The 19,349-nt window shown below is 29.5% G+C and overlaps 3 protein-coding genes across 3 annotated transcripts; 1 reads left to right on the forward strand and 2 right to left on the reverse strand.

Moving 5' to 3' along the window:
- Positions 1 to 1,243: 1,243 nt before the first annotated feature.
- PGO_121240 (hypothetical protein, conserved) lies at positions 1,244 to 7,404 on the forward strand (the record flags this gene model as incomplete). The annotated part of the gene is made up of 4 exons (XM_028688920.1): positions 1,244 to 1,245; positions 1,659 to 1,864; positions 2,035 to 7,152; positions 7,349 to 7,404. Coding segments are annotated over 4 exons (5,382 nt in total).
- Positions 7,405 to 9,170: 1,766 nt separating this feature from the next.
- PGO_121250 (heat shock protein 110) lies at positions 9,171 to 11,930 on the reverse strand (the record flags this gene model as incomplete). The annotated part of the gene is made up of 1 exon (XM_028688921.1): positions 9,171 to 11,930. The coding sequence occupies one exon, from the start codon at positions 11,928 to 11,930 to the stop codon at positions 9,171 to 9,173; it is 2,760 nt and encodes a 919-aa protein (XP_028544722.1).
- A 2,956-nt stretch (positions 11,931 to 14,886) lies between these two features.
- On the reverse strand, positions 14,887 to 17,436 carry PGO_121260 (hypothetical protein, conserved; the record flags this gene model as incomplete). Its single annotated transcript, XM_028688922.1, has 1 exon — positions 14,887 to 17,436. The coding sequence occupies one exon, from the start codon at positions 17,434 to 17,436 to the stop codon at positions 14,887 to 14,889; it is 2,550 nt and encodes an 849-aa protein (XP_028544723.1).
- Between the last annotated feature and the right edge of the window lie 1,913 nt (positions 17,437 to 19,349).

The following is a 19,349-nucleotide window of genomic DNA, read 5'->3' on the forward strand; positions in this document are numbered from 1 at the left end:
ATCACACTTGTTCGTTATAAAAATAATAAGCACATTTGGAAAAGTGTAAATAGTTAGTACACTATTAAATGTATCATATAAAATAGAAATAGTAATTGTCGTGTATGCAAATTTTGAAAAGATAAACATTTCCTCGCAAAAATTACACATGCAATATGTAAAAACCAATATTTTCATATAATTGTTACGAGGATTTACTGCTTTATTATTTTGTACTTTCCTATTTGATACTTGATTACACTTTTATGCATAAGTTTACGCTTACTTTTAATTTTATGTTTTTTTTTTTTTTTTTTTTTTTTTTTTTTTTTTTTTTTCATTTTTTTTACTTCATTTTTATCTTTTTTTCCCTTTTTCAATTTTGAAAAGTTAATACATAATATACATATTCCTATTTTCATTACATTCTGTTCCAATATATATACATAAGATTGTAGAAATACACACATATTACCTTTATTTTTTGTTCATTTCATCCCCATATTTTACAGTTCTGTTTCTTCTTTTTGTTGTTTAAATTAGTATGCGTCTAAGTATTGATTTTAGCATAACGTTGTTCATTACAATTTTTAGATAATAAATTAATATATTAAGATGTTAAGGAATATAATAGTACTTATAATATATTCATAAAATACTTGCATCCCCTAGTAGTTAACTTTATTCCTTTTCCTTGTCGTCTACACTTATACACATCCCAGAATTTGCAGGATTCCCTACATACCCGAATGACATAAAGATTTCAGCAAATCATATATACGAAATACTTCCATAAGTTCACACTCTTCTTTTTTATCATTTAGAATTAATAAATTGTAAAATTAGGAAATAAAATATAAACAAAAATAAAGCAAATAAAATAAGAAATCAAAGAGAGCCAGCAAAAAAAGCAAATTATAACCCCTCAAAATAAGAAAAATAAAATACCTTATTGATAATTTAAAGAAAATATTTTTCATAGTAAATTGAGGAATGAAAGTTGTACAAATTGATACAAGTTGTAATTGTCATACGAACTTAACCAAAAAAAGGAAAAAGAAAAAAAATTTCATTATATTGAATAGCCATTATCTATATATGGATCTTTAGGAAATTAATACTTTCTTTTTTTTTCTTTTTTTTTCTCCCTTGGTCACCTTGTTAATATTTCAGAACTGTTCATTAATACATACGGAAAAATGTAATGCATGCATATGCATAAAATTTCTTTAAATATATATATTTGCAGCTTACATTCACAGAAATGTTAGCTTGAATCAATGAAAAAATTTCCACAAATGCGCATAGTTTGTATATGTATATAATAAATCCATGCCTGTATACTCACATATGTGTACAATATTTTGCACACTTGTTTATGCACATTGTATGCAAAATGTATTCCACTTATTTAATATTTTACACCATCAAGTCTTGTGAAACAGTAGAGAGAAAGAAAAAAAAAAAAAAAAGAGAAAAAGAATAACCGAATGAAATGCATATTATATAATATGTTCACATTAATGGTGTAGTGATACAATTTTTTTTTTTTTTTTTATTAGAACATGAAGGATTTTCAAATGTTCATTCATTTTTCATAAATATATGTTCATTCATAAAATATTTGCAAATTTCTGTAAAATATATGTAATTTTTTCTTTTATTCCTATTTCACACAGGTTAAGAGTTGAAACCAAAACTTGGACACGAGATAGCCATGACCTATTTGATTATGAAGCTCAACAAGTTAACAAAAAAAGTTTTTTAATTTCAACTCCAATTAAACTCTTTCGTTCGAAAGCACAAGTCTCATGTGTTGCTGATAATCCCCATTGCTTACCCAATACAACACAAGATTATCTTTTGTCAGTACGTCCAGAGGAAGGTAACCAAAAAAGGCCATGAAAATATGCATTCGTTTATTTCTGTGTATTTTATTAAGAAATCATGTGTGCAAAATTTTTCTGTATTCATGTGGTTGTGCCCTACTGATCGGAGCTTAGTCGATATGACATTCATTTTTTTTTTTTTTTTCAAAATTTCCCCTTTAAAAAGGCACTGATAAATACGTCATAACACCAGCCGAGCATTCGCTAAATACTCAGTACAATGTAAAAAAATTATGGATTATCGTAAAGGATTTACCTGACAAATCATATATTTTGCACGAAAATGACATAATAAAATTAGGAAGATTTAGATTGAAAGTAAGACAATTTATTGAATCAGTTGATACTTTAAATTCATTAAAATTAGATGATTGTCCGTCAAAAAAATGTGAATCTGTTTTAGACTCCTGTAATGTCCAATGTAGAATTTGTTTAACAGAAGGGAATCAAGAAAATGATCCATTAATTTGTCCATGTGATTGTAAGGGGTCTATTAAATATGCTCATTTAATGTGTTTAAGAAAATGGATAAATGGTAGATTAAATTTAAATGAACAGATGTTTTCTGGTTCTGTTTTTATCAAAGATATATGCTGTGAATTATGTAAGACAAAATATCCAAAAAGTATTAAACAAAATGATGAATTAGTACAACTAGTTAAAATTCCAAATTTAAAAACTCCTCTAATTGTATTAGATAATATTATTGGACAGACAAGCAAAGGAGTACATTTAATCAGCTTTGCTGATAAAAAATATCTTAAATTAGGTAGAGGTCATGAATCAGATGTTCGAATTCCTGATGTTTCTATTTCCAGGTATCATGCTACTATTAAATATGAAAAAGGATTATTTAAATTAGAAGATCACAATTCAAAATTCGGAACATTAGTTGCTTTGAGAAAAGCACGAGAGATATGTCCTAAGGATACCATGTCCTTACAAGTAGGTAGAAGTGTTGTAAACCTCAGAGTAGATGAAGAAATTCCGTTTAAGAGTGGAACAATTGATATTATTGAAAATAAAGAAGTTATAGATTCATCGGAAGTACCATCCACAAATGATAAAAGCAATACAAACCCTGCACAAACAAACAATCCCAATTTGGAAGAAAATAATCGAAATAATACTGAAACAAATAATTATGTAGATCTTACCAGCACACCCAATTCTTTACAAAATTCCTGCTCTTCTTACAGAGTTGATAATTTAATGTCTTTACTAAACTACCAAAATGAATATAGAATTTTTGGTGTTAGAAATTGTTACAATATAGTTGAAGACAGGAATAATAACCTTCAAAATGTTCCTCAGATAGAATACGATGATAATAACATTAACATAGGAGGAGGAAATACGCATAATATTCTTGAAATTGGTAACAATGATCAAATCATGGATAGTCAGGTGAACACTCAAATTGGTGTTCAAATGGGTATTCAAATAGCTTCCGAAATTGTTTCTAGAAATATTAATCCAAGCAATGCTGATGATGAGAGCCATAATGATCTGGGTATTGTTCACAGGATCGATCATATCGTTGGTCACAATAACAATTGCATTAATGAGGAAGATAACGAACAAAATGGTCAACATGATAGCGAAGATGATAACGAAGATAATAATGATGGAAATAACGATGGAAATAATGAAGAAAATGGTGGAGAAAATGGCGAAGAAAATAATGAAGAAACTAATGAAGAAAATAATGAAGAAAATAATGACGAGGGAGAAGGAGATGATTTGCGCATGAATGATGAGGATGATGATGCAAATGGAAGTGGAACGAACAACACAGGAAGTAGTGGCGGTACTAGCGGAGGAGGAAGTAGTGCAGGAAATAGCGAAGGAAACAAAAGTAGTAACCAAGGCAGTAACCGAGGCAGTAACCGAAGCAGTAATCGAAGTAGTAATCGAAGTAGTAATCGAAGCAATAATCGAAGCAATAATCGAAGCATTAACCAATGTAGTAACGGAAGCAATAATGATAGCAATGAGTGCAACAAAAGTTATCTCACAAATAACTGCATCAGTAACAATGATAGAATAGGATTTTATAAATCCAACTACAATAGGAAAATATATAACTCTTTTTATGATAATATTATGCAGAACAGAAAACTTTTAAACAATATATGTATTGATCAAATAAGACACAAAAAAGATGAAGTCGAAAATTATTGTGTGAACAATGTTTTTTATATGACATACAAAAACGGAAAAACTCAGAATACTAACGAAAGTTTCAAAAGTGGTGTATCAGACAAGCCAGGTCTCGTGAGTGGATACGGTAGCATCAGTTTGATCCATAGTGTTAACAACAATAGCGGTAGTAGTAACATTCAAAATAACCACAACAGAAATGATGAATATGAAAATTATGCAAATCTGAACATTCAAGATAATTTCTTTTGTCATAACGAATCGAAAACTCCACAACAAACGGATTATTGCTCAAATTATGGCGATATAAATACTTTTCTTACAACTAATTGTAATACAAGCGCAAAAAAGATTTACGACTCTGTGAACAGCAGAACCAATCAGATCTATTTTAACGAAGATGTCTTTTCTCAATCTTACTACCACATGAACAACAAAAAGAACGAAAATTTAATTCATCTAATGTATAACAATAAAAATAGCAATGACACCAATGACAATAGCAACGATAACAACAATGGAATAATAAATAATAGTGGTGCATATGAGTTGGAGGGCTATTTAAAAAATAAACAATTTTCTCATATGGTATCTTACCAAAGTAATAATAAAACTATAGATAGCATCAACCCACGTAATTTTTTAAATGAAATAAATGAGTTAAACAATGATAATAGTTATAACAACTTTATGACGACTTTGCCAAATTTTATCAATTTGAATAATTCTTCTATAAATTTTGAAAACATCATGTTCAATAAATTCGATGGAAATCATTTAGCCTTTGTTCACGATTCCACAGCTAATGACCAATGTGATGAAGATATTAGGAGTAAGATGAAGGACAATAGGTTAGACACGTTGAACGGCGGAATTGACTGCAATAATGGTAACAACAAGAGTAGTAGTAATAGTATGAGTAACAATAGAAACAACAACAATGATAATGACAATGACAACAACAGCAGTAGCAACAGCAGTAGCAACAGCAGTAACAACAACAATAACAATAATTATAATATTGTGCAAGATGAGACCCTTCTCAAGGTGTTGCCCCATTTGGAGAGCAGGAGCAACGAGGCTATGAATGTGTACGAAGGAAAAGAATTTGTGCTAAAAAATAATATGAAAAAAGGAAATTCGCATAAAAAAAATATTATGCTGTATTCTCTAGATAAAAAGAATGCACGTAATAAGAAATTGAAAAAATCTATAAATAGCAATTGTTCAGAATTACTACCACAGCATCAAACAGCGTATGAGAACAAAAATGATAAATTTATGAATAAATGTAAAGATGAAAATGTGCAAAGTGAGAATTCCCCAACGCAATTTGTTTTTTATGATAAAAATCAATATACCTCCAAATGTGGAAAATCGGATCTTTTGAAAAGTAACACATCTCAGAATAATCCAGTGCAAAATATTTCAAGACTAAATATAATTAACGGAACTTTGAATCCTCATAATACGAGTGATGGACTTCACAATTACTATTACAGAAAAAAACCATTTCATGAGATCTCGTTTTACAACGAAAAATTTTATTACGAAAGTTTGGAAGATTACAAATTTGAAACATCCAATCGTAGTTGCAACAAGAGAAATGAACTTGGTATTTATGATTGTGATCAAGACAGCAATGATAGAAGTTCCATTGATACTATCCGTTGTGAGGACAATAATAGAAGCAAAAACAGGAACAAAATTCACATGAAAAATTACTCACAAAATCTTGACAATTACAACGACAAGTTTAATGTTCGTAGAAACACAACCTTTAACAATTTTAGTACACTGAACTGTTTGAATGATAAATTTAAGTATATCCATGATGGGGGAGATATAAAGATCGCTAAAATTAATTCAGATTTTCTTTTAAATAATTATTGTCTGGATGAAAATCAAGTTCATTTAAATATGTCCCTTCCGTTATATAATAACTTTATGAGAGATGATGGAACATCCTATTTGAGTACTGAAAAATGTGCAGATGTTATTAGTGGAAGCAATCCCACATTAGGGGTAGATTATGAAATGGTAAATCATCAAAACATGAACCAAAATAGTGATAATTGGAAGGAAAGAAACGATTGCATCATTGAAAATAATCAGAATTATGAGGAATTTATGACTAAGTGGGATAAACAGAAAAGCAAAGAACAAGATTTAAATCATGAGCATACTAACAACATCAAAAAACAGTTTCAATACAGGAGTAATAATAATAATGATATGGTGGGGAAGGAATATAATTCTCAATTGGAAAATGCACACAAGGGAGATGCTATTCGAAGTAGTGAGAATAATGACGCCCATTACATCAACTGTAATTACGAATTAGGACACTTAAGTCAGAAAAACCCGATCCACCAACTAAATCAGATCAGTCAGATGGATCAGATGAATACCAATACACAACGTTGCAACTTTTTATATCAAATGGAAGGAAATACTCCAATGACAAGCATGGAATTATTTTCCAAAAAGAAGAAAAAAAATTACAACAATAGCGGACCTATGCACAGAGACACTGTAATCAACGATAGCATTGACAACGGAAGCAATAACATGGACGAGATTCATATGAATCTTCACCCAAGATACACATATCACCATACTCAATTAAATAAAAAGATATGCCCCAGTGTTAAAAAGAATGAAGAAAAGAGGACGAACAAAATAAATAAAAATCAAAATGATAAATTTATCGATATTAATATTAGAAAGATGAAGAATGGAAGAAGATTCAAGAACAAAAATTATAAAAGTGAGAACTGTGATGACGGGTTCCAAATTAGTTCAATCACAAGCAATGGTTTTTCGAAAAACATCACTGAGGATAGCACAATCTATAATCAGAATGGATCAAATCTTTACGACAATAATAACTATAAGGGAGATCAATTTTCAATTGAAAATATTACCAATGAGCAGGTGAATTTTATGGATACTGGTATAAATAATAATCATCATATTGGGTCAAATATTTCCAAACCGCAACTGGTTGAACTAGCTAAACTCTATGCATCTGGCTTAATGCCAAATGATGATATGTATTTTCACATGTACAACGGAAGTGGGATTTCTGGTCACTCGAATATAGTTTTAAACATTATAAGTAATAGATAAAAACCCAAAATGGAAAGCTGAAAATAAAATTCGAAAATTTTACTCTCCTACGTCCATATGAATGGAGCACGCTTATAGATTATTCGTGTGAATAACAATTTGAATAGCAATTCGAATAACAATTATTTTTGGTAATTGACCACATGTCATTGTTATTTTTGTTATTATTTTTTTTTTTTTTTCAGATAATAAGTCTCTGAATGAGGATAATATATACTGGAAGGAAGAACAAGTGATATGAATACAAACAATTTGTGTATGCGTAATTTTTGTATGGATAATTTGTGTGTGAGTGACTTGTATATGAACATTTTGTATATACCCTATTTAAGTTCTATATTTGAGTGAAGTGTTAAGTGTTAGCAGATTTTTTTTTCTTTTTAAAAGAAAAGTCTAATGAATGAAATAACTCTTGTTCCATGAGTATATTTCATGTCAAGCAAAAAAGACAATGTATTTTTTTTTTTTTTTTTTTTCACCTTTCTTTGTTTAACTCTTGATTTTTTTTTTATTCTGCCAATACAGTTTATATGTTTTTTTGCACCCCATGCATTTTTTTACATTTCAGTTAACTATTTGTTAAAACATCCACTTGTTAAATTAGAATGATGATTGTAATAATAATTACTCTACCCATTTTTGAAAACAATTTTTTAATATATTTCAAAAAAAGAAAAAAAAAAAAAAAGGGAATAAATTGTGCCTGCGTAAAAATGATGAGGAACAAAAAATAAAATAAAATAAAATAAAATAAAACATGCATTTGTAAAAAATAAATAAATAAAATAATAAAGGCATTTTCCCAAAAGTGTGTAGAATTTTTTGTGTTTTTTAGAAAAGAAAATAAAACATGCTCTTGAAGAGTAAAGATAAGTGTAACTAGGATTATGATCACATGAATAAATGTAAATGTTCAATTCTTTTATAAGGTTTACTTTTTTTAATTTTAACTTTTTTTTTTTTTTTCATCTCTTTATTAGCATGTCTATTATTTTGTTTCATATGTACATCAGCACTAATTTCTTACATTTTTACCGCTTTTTTTTTTTTTTTTTATATTTTTCTATTCTTAAAAGTTATTTGGATTTGTTTACATAGGTGAAAAGCTAATATTGACATTTGAATTTTTCTCCGTAATCTGAATATAACAAGCTTCAGTTGTGAAATGCACTGTAAAAAACTGAAAACTAGTTGGTTACGGTTTATCATTTATGTGGGGCAAATTTTAAACAACATGTTTGAATTCTAGTTTGTTACCCTTGCTGGTCGCTTTTTTTTTTTTTTTTTATGAATGCACATATAAGTACGTATAGATTTACGCCATTGAACATATAAGACACTATTTTGATATTTAAAATGAGAATGTTTTTTTTTTTTTTTTTTTGGTTAATAGTTAACTGGGAGATTCTCAGTCAGTTATTGATCAAAGGGGGGTAATATATATACATACTCCTGATGCGTAAAAATTGAGGGATACAAATTTACAATAAAAAAAAAAAAATAAAATAACTAAATAAAAATAAAATAAATACGAAACATGGAAAAGAGGTGTAAAGGAATAAACACATGCGGTTATTATACTTAGAGATGTTCAGTGTAGAATGTTAGATTGAAGCTTGACAAGTTGAAGCTAACTGAGTGAAGGTATCAAACCTAATAGTCATGAAGTATATGGTTATATAACGTGGGAATGCATAACATTGATTTTTACACCACCATAGAGCAATATAGCGCGAAAACAGACATCGATTTCTCAGCGTTTGATCATCCCCTTTACCCAATTTTCTAATTGGACGATGAGGACATAAACAAATGGGTCAGCAAAACAGCATCAAGTATTGTGTGTGTACAATATTATTAGGTGTGGTGATATTGGCAGCCGTGTTCATATTACTGGTGCTGGTCACATCGGTAGCCCTGTTCATATTATTCGTACTGATGGCATCAGTAGCAATGGTGGACGTAATGAAGGGCGTAATGGGGGACGGGTGGGTCAATTATCACCACTTATAATTCGTCTTTCTGCTCCTGGGACTGATTGTTACCACCTGAAGATCCGTTTTTTTTCACATCTGGTTCTCCCTTCTGTTCGCCATTTTCCGCTTGTGAAGAAGCAGGATCAGCGTCTTTATCTCCATTGTCCTGACTTTGTGATTGATTATTATTTGTTTGTTCAGAGTTTGCTTCATTTTTTTTACCTTCTGTGTTAGAAGTAGTGTCATTGTCATTCACTGTTCCTTTTTTTTCTGTGGGTTTTTTCATTTTTTCTAAATTTTTAACTAGTAAATTGATTGTCTTAAATTTGAGTTCTACTTCTTTAGCTTTAAAAAATGGAGTAGAATAATTATCTAATTTTTTTTGTTGTTCCTGTGCATCATTCCACCAGTCTACTCCTTTTTGTAAAGAATCTCTGACCACTTTAATTGATTCTTCAGCCCATGGTTTTTTTTCAGAATATTCAAGTAGTTTTTCTTTCATTTCTTTTATTTTTGCATTAGTTTCTTGAATTAATTTTTCTCTAACCTGTAATTCCTCAGCTCTTTCTTTAATTGGAAAATACACATCTTCCAACTCTCTGATTTTATCACTTACATTTTCTAGAGGTTCATCATTTTCTGTGTATAACCATTCCTCGTATTCTTCCAATTTGCTTAAATAATCATTTCTCATATCCTCTTTACATACTTGTTTGAATATTTCTTGTTTCATTTTTCCCCTAGATTCGTATATGAAGGATTCCAGTTTATTTTTTTTCTCGGATTTTAGAAATATGTTGATATCGTGATCGTCCAACTTTTTCAAAAGGTCCTTCTTTGTATTCACTTCTTCACTTGTAAGAGCAAGAGGTTTTATGTTTTTCACTTGATACGTCATTTGGATGGTGTGTTTCACCACTTTCTTTTTTCCCCCTTGTTCTCCTTCATTCTTTTTATCATCACTTTTTTCTTCCACTTCGGAGTTCTTTTTCGTGTTAGAATCTTCGTTTATACCTACATTTACATCACTCGATGATTCTTTATTTTCATTATCATTTCCTGCTGCTTCTCCTGATTCTTCCTCCTTCTGTTCCTCATATACCAAGAACACATCCTGTATGTTCAAAATTCCGAACTTATCTAGATGAAACTTGAGGCTCATTTTGGGTGAATTCAAATGTTTGTACTTCTTCATTGTAGCATCATCAATTGGGTTGATAGAACATTCAATCATAGTTTTCCCATTTTCTAAAATAGCAAATTTTAAATTTTCTCTATAATTTAATATTACACTTTTATTAACAGGGAACTCAGAATTATAGCTAATTATTTCCTTTGGGCTTTTCTGTTCCCCAACCTCATTATTTTCATCATTATTAAGTACTAGTATGTGATATTCATTGGATAAAATATCCGTATACACTAAATCTTTAAGTCTAAAATTTGCACTATTGTAAGCAGCAATGTATAGATTACCCATTGTCACTGCTTCGTCACTATTGAGATGCATACCGACATTTAGTGGATGAAAAAAGTTCGTGATTTCATTTAGTACTTTGGGCACTCTCCATGCAGATCCAATTAATTCTAAAGCTTCGATGTCTTTTAATTCAAATGATGCTTTCTTAAGGGCATTATTAATAGGAACTTTAAAATTCATAATAACATTTTCAATTATATTTTCAAATTCTTGCCTTGTTACATTTTCTACTAAACTTTTATTATTATACAAACTTTCGATAAATATATCTGTTGATTTTTTAGCACTTAGAAGTAATTTTGCTTTATTCGCTGCAAGAACTAATTTACGCATTGCTTTTTTATCATTATATATGGATAGATTGTATTTTTCTTCAAATTTTTTTCTCAGATATTCTGCTAAAATGACATCTATTTTATTTCCTGATACATTTTCTATAACTTCACATGCATATACCTTAACACTCCTTGTACGAACTTTATCATTTTCAACATTACTAATAGTTGCAATTCCAACATTAATGTTCTTACTTCCTACATCTAAATACATGGTCAATTTGGTCGTATTTAACGGCAAGTCATGTACATTATGTATAGCTGCAGCTGTTATTCCGTTAACTAATCCTAATAATTCTAATCCTGCTATTTTGGATGCATTTACCAAAGCTTCTTTCTTCCTTTGCGAATAGTTACAAGGAATGGAAATTACACAACCGATATGTACATTTATACTTCTCTTCGTTTTATAATCTATATTTAAATGATTATATGCCAGCTTTTTTATATATCCTAATATATTTGCTGTGATTTCTTCTGAAGACAAAACCATATCATTTTTTAATTTTAAATTAATGGTTCCTCTGTTATGGTCTACAACATAATCATAATCAAAATATTTACTTGTAGCATCATCCCCTTGATGAAATTCGTAATTATTTATATCAGAATAAAATTCTTCATTATTTTCATCGTAATTTTCTATCTTAAAATTCTCTTTATTTTTTAATGCATCAAATATATTATATGCTAAAAAATTATTACTATTGTGAATTGTTAAATGTGGATGTTTTGTGCTATATATCTTGGCTTCTTCATCAAATGTTCTCACCTTACTACTGAACGATATGGCATTCGTTATTTTTCTTTTACTTTGATTATTTAACAATATATTGAACCCCTTCCCCGGAGACACAATAGATACTTTGATGTATTCATTTCCAAAATCTATACCTAGTACTGATGCGCCATTAATCACAATTGCTTGTTTCAGAATGGCTAATATGGCTAGCGCTATCAACATCGTTTTCTTCATTTTGAGTCTTGTTCAGTCTTCAACTAAATTATACAATACTGTTAATCAGTTTATTATCTAACACCTTACTAATTAGATCCTATAAATGAGTAGTTTAAAACTTGTTCTCTTTTGCTCTTCTGCACTGTTAGTGAATTTCCTTGGGTTTTATTTCACACTTAATACGGGGAACGTCAGTTTTATTTTTATTTTATTTTTTTTTTTTTATTTTATGTATGACCTTAATTCGAATAAAATCTCCTTCATAAGGATTAAACACGCGTGTGTACAAAGTATGATCCAAGCTATATCATACGTACCCTATGCATGTCCTCACTGCGTCGATAATCTATGTACATATGTATATATACATATATATGCTTATACTGTATATTTCTGCGTTGGGTTATATAATGTGTGGCAAGGAAAAGCGCTATGCTTGTTGGCTCAATTTACGTAAAGTTGCTTATATATTCCTTTCTGCTATTTGTATATATATATATATATATACATATGACAGGCAACTGGACTTGGTGGCTTGTACATTCCCCTGGGTTGTTTTTCACTGCTCCTCACATGCTTAATCAATCAGTCGTTCTGGTCAATCAATTTGTAATAACATATATATATAAATATACATACGTATAATTTTCTTTACAAATACACTAGCGCAGTACTCGACGCAAGAAATTTTCTCATAGCTATCTTAACACAGTACTAACGCAGTCATTGCTATGCAATGCCAAAAGTTGCATTACCTTGCTATGCAGGCTACATGTTCGCGTATATATATAAAAGCACATATGTAAATATGTACCTAGATATTTTTATACATTTATATGTTTTTTTTTTTTTTTTTTTTTTTTTTTTTTTTTTTTTCACCTTTCCCGACAAAGTAGTACTATCTGTTCTGATATTTTTTTTTTTTCTAATTTTGCTAAAGCTTTATCAAATTATTTTTTTTATCTTTTGGTTTTTTTTTTTTTTTTCTTCTCGGTTATGCCCTATTGAATAACCATTTCGCAATGTCCTTGTTGTACTTACAATGTTCAGTGATTTTTTTTTTCTTTTTTTTCAATGCATTTAAGTAAAATGTAATTGTTACTTCTAATTATTACTTCAAATTATTACTTCTAATTATTAATTCAAATTATTACTTCTAATTGTGATAGTAATTTTTTTTTTTTTTCTTCGTCGTCCTCTTCTTCATCATCCTCTTTAATTTTTTTTTAAAAGAACTTTCTTTTTGCGAAAGCGTACCTTAACAACTAATCAAGTGAGAAGTGTTTTTCGGATTACACGTGTAAAAAATTAGATATAAAATTACTTGTTAAGTGGGTATATACCTGCACACAAGCAGATTAATATATATATATATGTTCTTATTTATCTGTGTATATATGTACAAATGGAAAACCTAACTACGAATAACCGAATAACCAATTTTGAAAAAAAAAAAAAAAAAAGGAAGACCTAACAAATAGTGACAAATAGGTTAGATATAATAAAAGCAATTTTTTATGTTGGTTTGTTTAAGCACCATTATAATATATTTTGAAGTAAATTGATTAATATGTTGTAAGTTATGCCTGTGAATACAAAAAATAATGAATATGGACGAGAAAATAATTGCTGAAACACCTTTCTCCAATTGAACATTTATGTGTAAGTAAATACATTTGTATCATGTGGATATATTATACTTTTTTTTTTTTTTTTTTTTTTTTTTTGTATAAAATTACCTAGTTTATTACACCCTTTCAAATACACACAGCCGAGGATCGGGTCATTATGGTTCACCAAATAAAGTAATGAAATTCTGAAAAAAGAAAAATTAATAGATGAACAGAAGATAATACCAATAACATTTCAAATGTAACATAAGACTCGGTATATGTTAGACAAATAAGAAATGTCTTCAAATATTGAGGAAAGGCGGGGACAGTAGAAAGATTTTTCATCCTTTTCTCCTAACCTGAAAAATATTCGAAAATGATATGCCTCACCTAAAAGTGGGACTTGTTATGTTTATTATAAGCGCACATATTAGTCAACAGAAAAAAAAAAAAAAAAAAAAAAAAAAAAACATCTCTATTTAAGCTATACTTAATGTATTTGAAAGAAATTTTTTTTTTTTTTAAAATATTTAGATCTCCGAATTACACATGCATATTTATACAAGTAATTAATCTTATATACATTTACTTTATAACGTGAATTGATAAAAGCAGCTAAATGGAACAAAAAAAGTTGCACATATGTGGAGGTTTAAACAGAAATGGTACAAATAAACGGTACAGATAAACTGCAGAGATAAACGCAACGAACACGCGATAGGGACAAACGGTACAGACAAATAGTGGAATGTATCTCAAATATGAACAATTTTGCAATATCGTGGAAAGGGTCGCCTTCCACGGATACATATATATACTTTTTTTGTTTTTACTCATTTGTCTAATTGTAATTAGAATGTGAAAAAAAAAATTGCAACTGCTGTGAGTGCGTGCATTGTATATTTATAACAAAAAACAAAAAAAAAAAAAAAAAAATACTTGGGAAAAAAGCGGGAAAAAGTGAGAAAAAGACGTAGAAAAAAAATGCTAAAAAAAAAAGACGAAAAAGAAGGTAATTTTAGCCTTACTGATAAATCACGTCCACGACTATATGTTCCTGTTTTTGTAGCGTACAACAACATATAGTTGAGTTAAAAAAAAAATTAAAATAATCTATTGTATGAAACTCTATTAAAAAGGCATAATTGTTCACAATTCGCATTTAATTTTTCTTTCCTCCTATTATTAAATGAATGTAAACGCATGTGCATATATGCAATTACATTAGTACGCACGTTATATGGCTTCCCTGTGGAGATGGGTGAGGTTTTTACATTAACATGTGGGAGGCGCATATGTATATAAGTATATATACCTGTATTGACATTTTTGTACATCAATGCTTGATTATAATGTTCTCTTTATTTATCTAAGGAGAGTTCTTCGTACTTTCCTCCAACGAAAACATTGGATAAGAGGAATTCCTTATCGAAACTGTTTTGCACAATTTTTGATTTATCTGTTGATCTCTCCTGCTTATAGGCTTCCTCCTTTTGCTGCATCAGAATCTGCTGCTCGATTGCCTTCTTATCTCCACATCCCCATGCCTCAACTTCATTGATGGATAATTTGTACAGAAATTTGTCTGCATTGTAATTGTCATCGTCATCCTCGTCTTCATATACCCGATGCTCATGCTTCAAGTTGTGCACATTACCACCATTGTGAGTGTTACAATTGTTATTCCTACCTCCATTCACGTCTCCATTGCAGTCTTCATCGCTGCGACCATGGCTGTTATTACTGCTCGGGGAGTTGCACTTATCCTTCTGGTAGTGAGGAAAGTACAAGTGGCCACTCTTATACGTATAATCAGATTGCGTACAATAAGAATCCTTAAATTCATCACTCAAAAATAATCGAAAACATTCGGATCTTCCACCGAATCCTAAGCCTTTTGGATAGAAGGAATTTTTGCTATTGAGGTACACGTAATTTGTACCAAATTGATTTGATCGTATAATTCTAAATACAGGATGTGCTGAAAATAAAAAGTCGTTTGATGAACCTTGAAATAAATGGGAATCCTTAAGGGGTGTTGTAGATACAGCTCCTAAAATTTGGTTATCCTTTGTCTTTATTACAATAACAATTGGTGATTCATAATGAAAAAGACAGCTAATAAACCTATTAAAACTCCTTCCTTCTTTCCATGATGCATATAATCTATACCATTCATTATTCATAAAGCAAGGGGAACATTGTCTTAGGCTAAAAACAATTTCGTCTGTTAATATTTTACTCGTTTTATTCAAAAATAAACCTCTCCATCCATTCGTTGAATTTTGGATTGCTACTATCGTAGAAGATTTTTCATATTTTTCTACATTTATTTTTTCATCTTGATCACTTCTTTCTTTTTTTTTCATTATTTCGTTTCTTTTCATATTAGTATATATAGAATGTATTAGTTCAATACTGTTAATGCAAATATCATTGAAATTTTCAAATTCATCTATTTTCTCTCCTTCCGTTCCTTCTTCTGTGTCTTGTTTTTTGTGCTCCTCGAGGTGACCTTCTATCCCTCCACCTCCTAATAATACATTTTCTTCATTATTCATAAAATGTTTAAATGTAGCTCTTGCATAATTATCGCTCAAGATTGTAAATGTAGAACTGATATATTCAATGGCCAGGGAATATATGGAATGCTTATTATTATCAATGGAGTTTACAAATAATCTGAATCCTGTAATAATATTTCGAAAATCTAGGGTAGCTTCTAATGAATAAAATACTTCATTAAAAAAATAAGATACATCCCAGCTGTTTTTCCTCTTCATTGTTCCAACATCATCATATACACTTGTTGCAGAATCTTTTAAAAAATTACTTTTTTCAGGTAGGGGATATTTATTGGTTAATTTAAATAGTATATTACTTGAACAAAGAATGTATAGTTGTTCAATATACATATACGTGAATAGATGATGTATAGCTTCTTCTACTGATACTAAATCTTTCATAAGATAATTTCGTGGATATCGATTTTTTAATTTATGATTATCTAGAAAGAATATATTATCCTTGATGAATTTATAATTTCTTTCTTTCTTTTTATTTTTATTTATTGTGTTTATGTTCGAGTCTGAAAAAACGAATTCAAACGAGTTATGATTTCTTCCTAAATCGTCTGTCTCCCCAGAAGAGGCTTCATAATCATTATGATTATTGCAGTTGTTGTAATTGCTCTGATTGCTGTAATTGTTGTAATTACTGCTATGAATATCACCACCCTTCTCCTGCACTGCTACTTCTTCTCCATCCTCATTTGTAACGTCATCATTTGAATGTGTGCAAGCATCCGAATCCTTCCGATTGGGAGTGAAAAAAACAGAATCATAATTATCTACTTTTTTTTCATTTTTCTCCCCATTTCGTTCCCCATTTTCCTTAAGAGATACTCTTTCCATGCAATTTTCATTTTCAACTCCTTCATTCTTTTCCACACTTTTTAATTTAGTTGATCGAATATCATTATTAATTATCCTACTATTGCTACCCTCGGATACAATATACTTTAGAAAACTTCCAAATAATACCCTTACAAGGACTCGTGTTTTGGAGGTACGAATGTAATGGAGTATATTTATGATATCCTGTAGGGATAGTTCATTACTAACTTTTTTACTATTTTTGTTAAAAATGATATTTAAAGCATAATTTAATGCATAATTATTCGCTCTCTTCTCATTTTTTCGATTACTTTTTCTTAAAACTTCATGAAATGATGGAAGTACAAGGGCGATGTATGGTCTTAAAATATGTGGATATACATATATGAAATCTAGAATTCGGATTCTTTCGTTTATTTCTTTTTTGTTTAAATTAAATTTTTTCCTTATCTTTTCTACATCCTCATCGCTCAAGCATCCATAATTCAGGGAATGCTTTGAGGAAACTTCCCCCATCCTTTTAGAACTTTTGTTTCTGTGGCCAATAAAATAATATGGCACGGAGAAAACAACGCAAGTGAAAAGGTGTTATAAAGTATAATTAACTGGGGTCATTAAAAAAAAAAAAAATCTTAAAAAGGCTTGCAAATCCTGCATAAAAACCTTTCCTAAAAGGATTCCTAAAAATATTACTTAAATATGTCACTTAAATATGTCACTTAAATATGTCACTTAAATATGTAGCTTAAAAATGTCGCTTAAAAATACCGCTTAAAAATGTCGCTTAAAAATGTCACATAAAAATGTCAATTAAAAATGTTACTTAAAAATGCTTCTTAAAAAAGAAGCTTAAAAAGGATGCTAAAAAAAATGTTCGACCAAAGGTACAAATATATTTGCTCCTACGGGCGCAGCAGTTAAAAATGTGTTTATAAAAGCGTTCATGCTTTCTGTTTTTCTATCATCTGGTAATTCCTTGAGGATCCATTCGTCGAAAAAAATTAAAAAAAATTACCTTCAGTTTAATAATATAAAATTATGATTTTTTTCTTAAAAAAAATCTTGATTTTTTATAAATTTTCTCGAAGTTGTAAACTCGCAAAGATAGTCTCGTAACAGGTGCAGCGTATGTAACCTTGTGGATAACAATGGGTCATCCTGTTCCGACTTATTCAACATCAATTTTTTTTTTTTTTTTTTTTTTTTTTTCAAATTCCTTTTTTGTTCTATAACTTCCCAATTTTTATATGCGAAAAGTGAACAAATTCTATAGTCCGTTACCTTCAAATTGCTCACTTTCCTCAGTTGTAATTCTGCAAATTTTCAAATGAATCCTTAAAACTTTGCTTAGTAAACAGAATAAAAATTAAAAGCTGGATGTAAACTTATTAATTCACGTGCACAAAGGTAACATAAAGAATCACTCTGCATATGTCAGCTTTCGTTTTTCCCTTCACCCTGGCTTCAGATCCTCATTCGTGTATATATACATATGTATATATATATATACGGCACGCATTTCATATATGTGTATATATATTTAAGTTCATACAAGATGCTTATGCGCACTCCCCAACTCTAGCGCATATAGAGGGATGTACACTTCAATTATACCACACATCTTTTGGTTACTCCAAATTGTTTTTATCACTTATAAAAAACAGAGAGATGTTTTGTACAAAGCGTTTGAGAATTCTTGAATTTGTCTTTTATATCATCCCATAACAATGGAGTATAATGTGACTCTGCAGTATGCGTACTCACTTCTATTAACAGTAAATGGTAAGGTCTGAGAAGAAAATTATAGCTGTGCCTGTCCGTTTAATGTTTTTCCTTATAGGTGCATATTGTATATGTGCATTACTGTGTTAAGCAGTACATATAAAGTTTATTACATATATATTTACTCATACTCATGTGTGCAAGTAAGTTCTACAATTTTTTCTTCTCTTATCTGCCTTGCATATTTTTTTAAATGCATCAAGTTTGTTTATTACAGAAAAAAAAAAAAAAAATAAAATAAATCAAAAAATACAAAGGTCGGAAATGCTTGATATTTGAAAGCAATAAAGTTATTAACAAAAGCTTGATTCTATTCACGTACATTATTTATGTGTATGTATATTTGTATGTGTATATGTGCATGTATATTTGTATGTGTATATGTGTATGTATATTTGTATGTGTATATGTGTATGTATATTTGTATGTGTATATGTGCATGTATATTTGTATCTGTATATGTGTATGTATATTTGTATGTGTATATGTGTATGCATTTTTTTTTTTTTTTTTTTTTTTTTTTACGAAGGCGAAAAATGTGAAATGCAAACAAGCATTTTTGCATTGACACACATTTTCGTTTTTTTTTTACTTGAATTGTTATCAAATGGCGGATGCAGAAAAGGCACATTAAAAAGGGAAAAGTG

Source organism: Plasmodium gonderi, assembly GCF_002157705.1.
Source record: "Plasmodium gonderi DNA, contig: Chr12, whole genome shotgun sequence".
NCBI classification, from domain to species: domain Eukaryota; phylum Apicomplexa; class Aconoidasida; order Haemosporida; family Plasmodiidae; genus Plasmodium; species Plasmodium gonderi.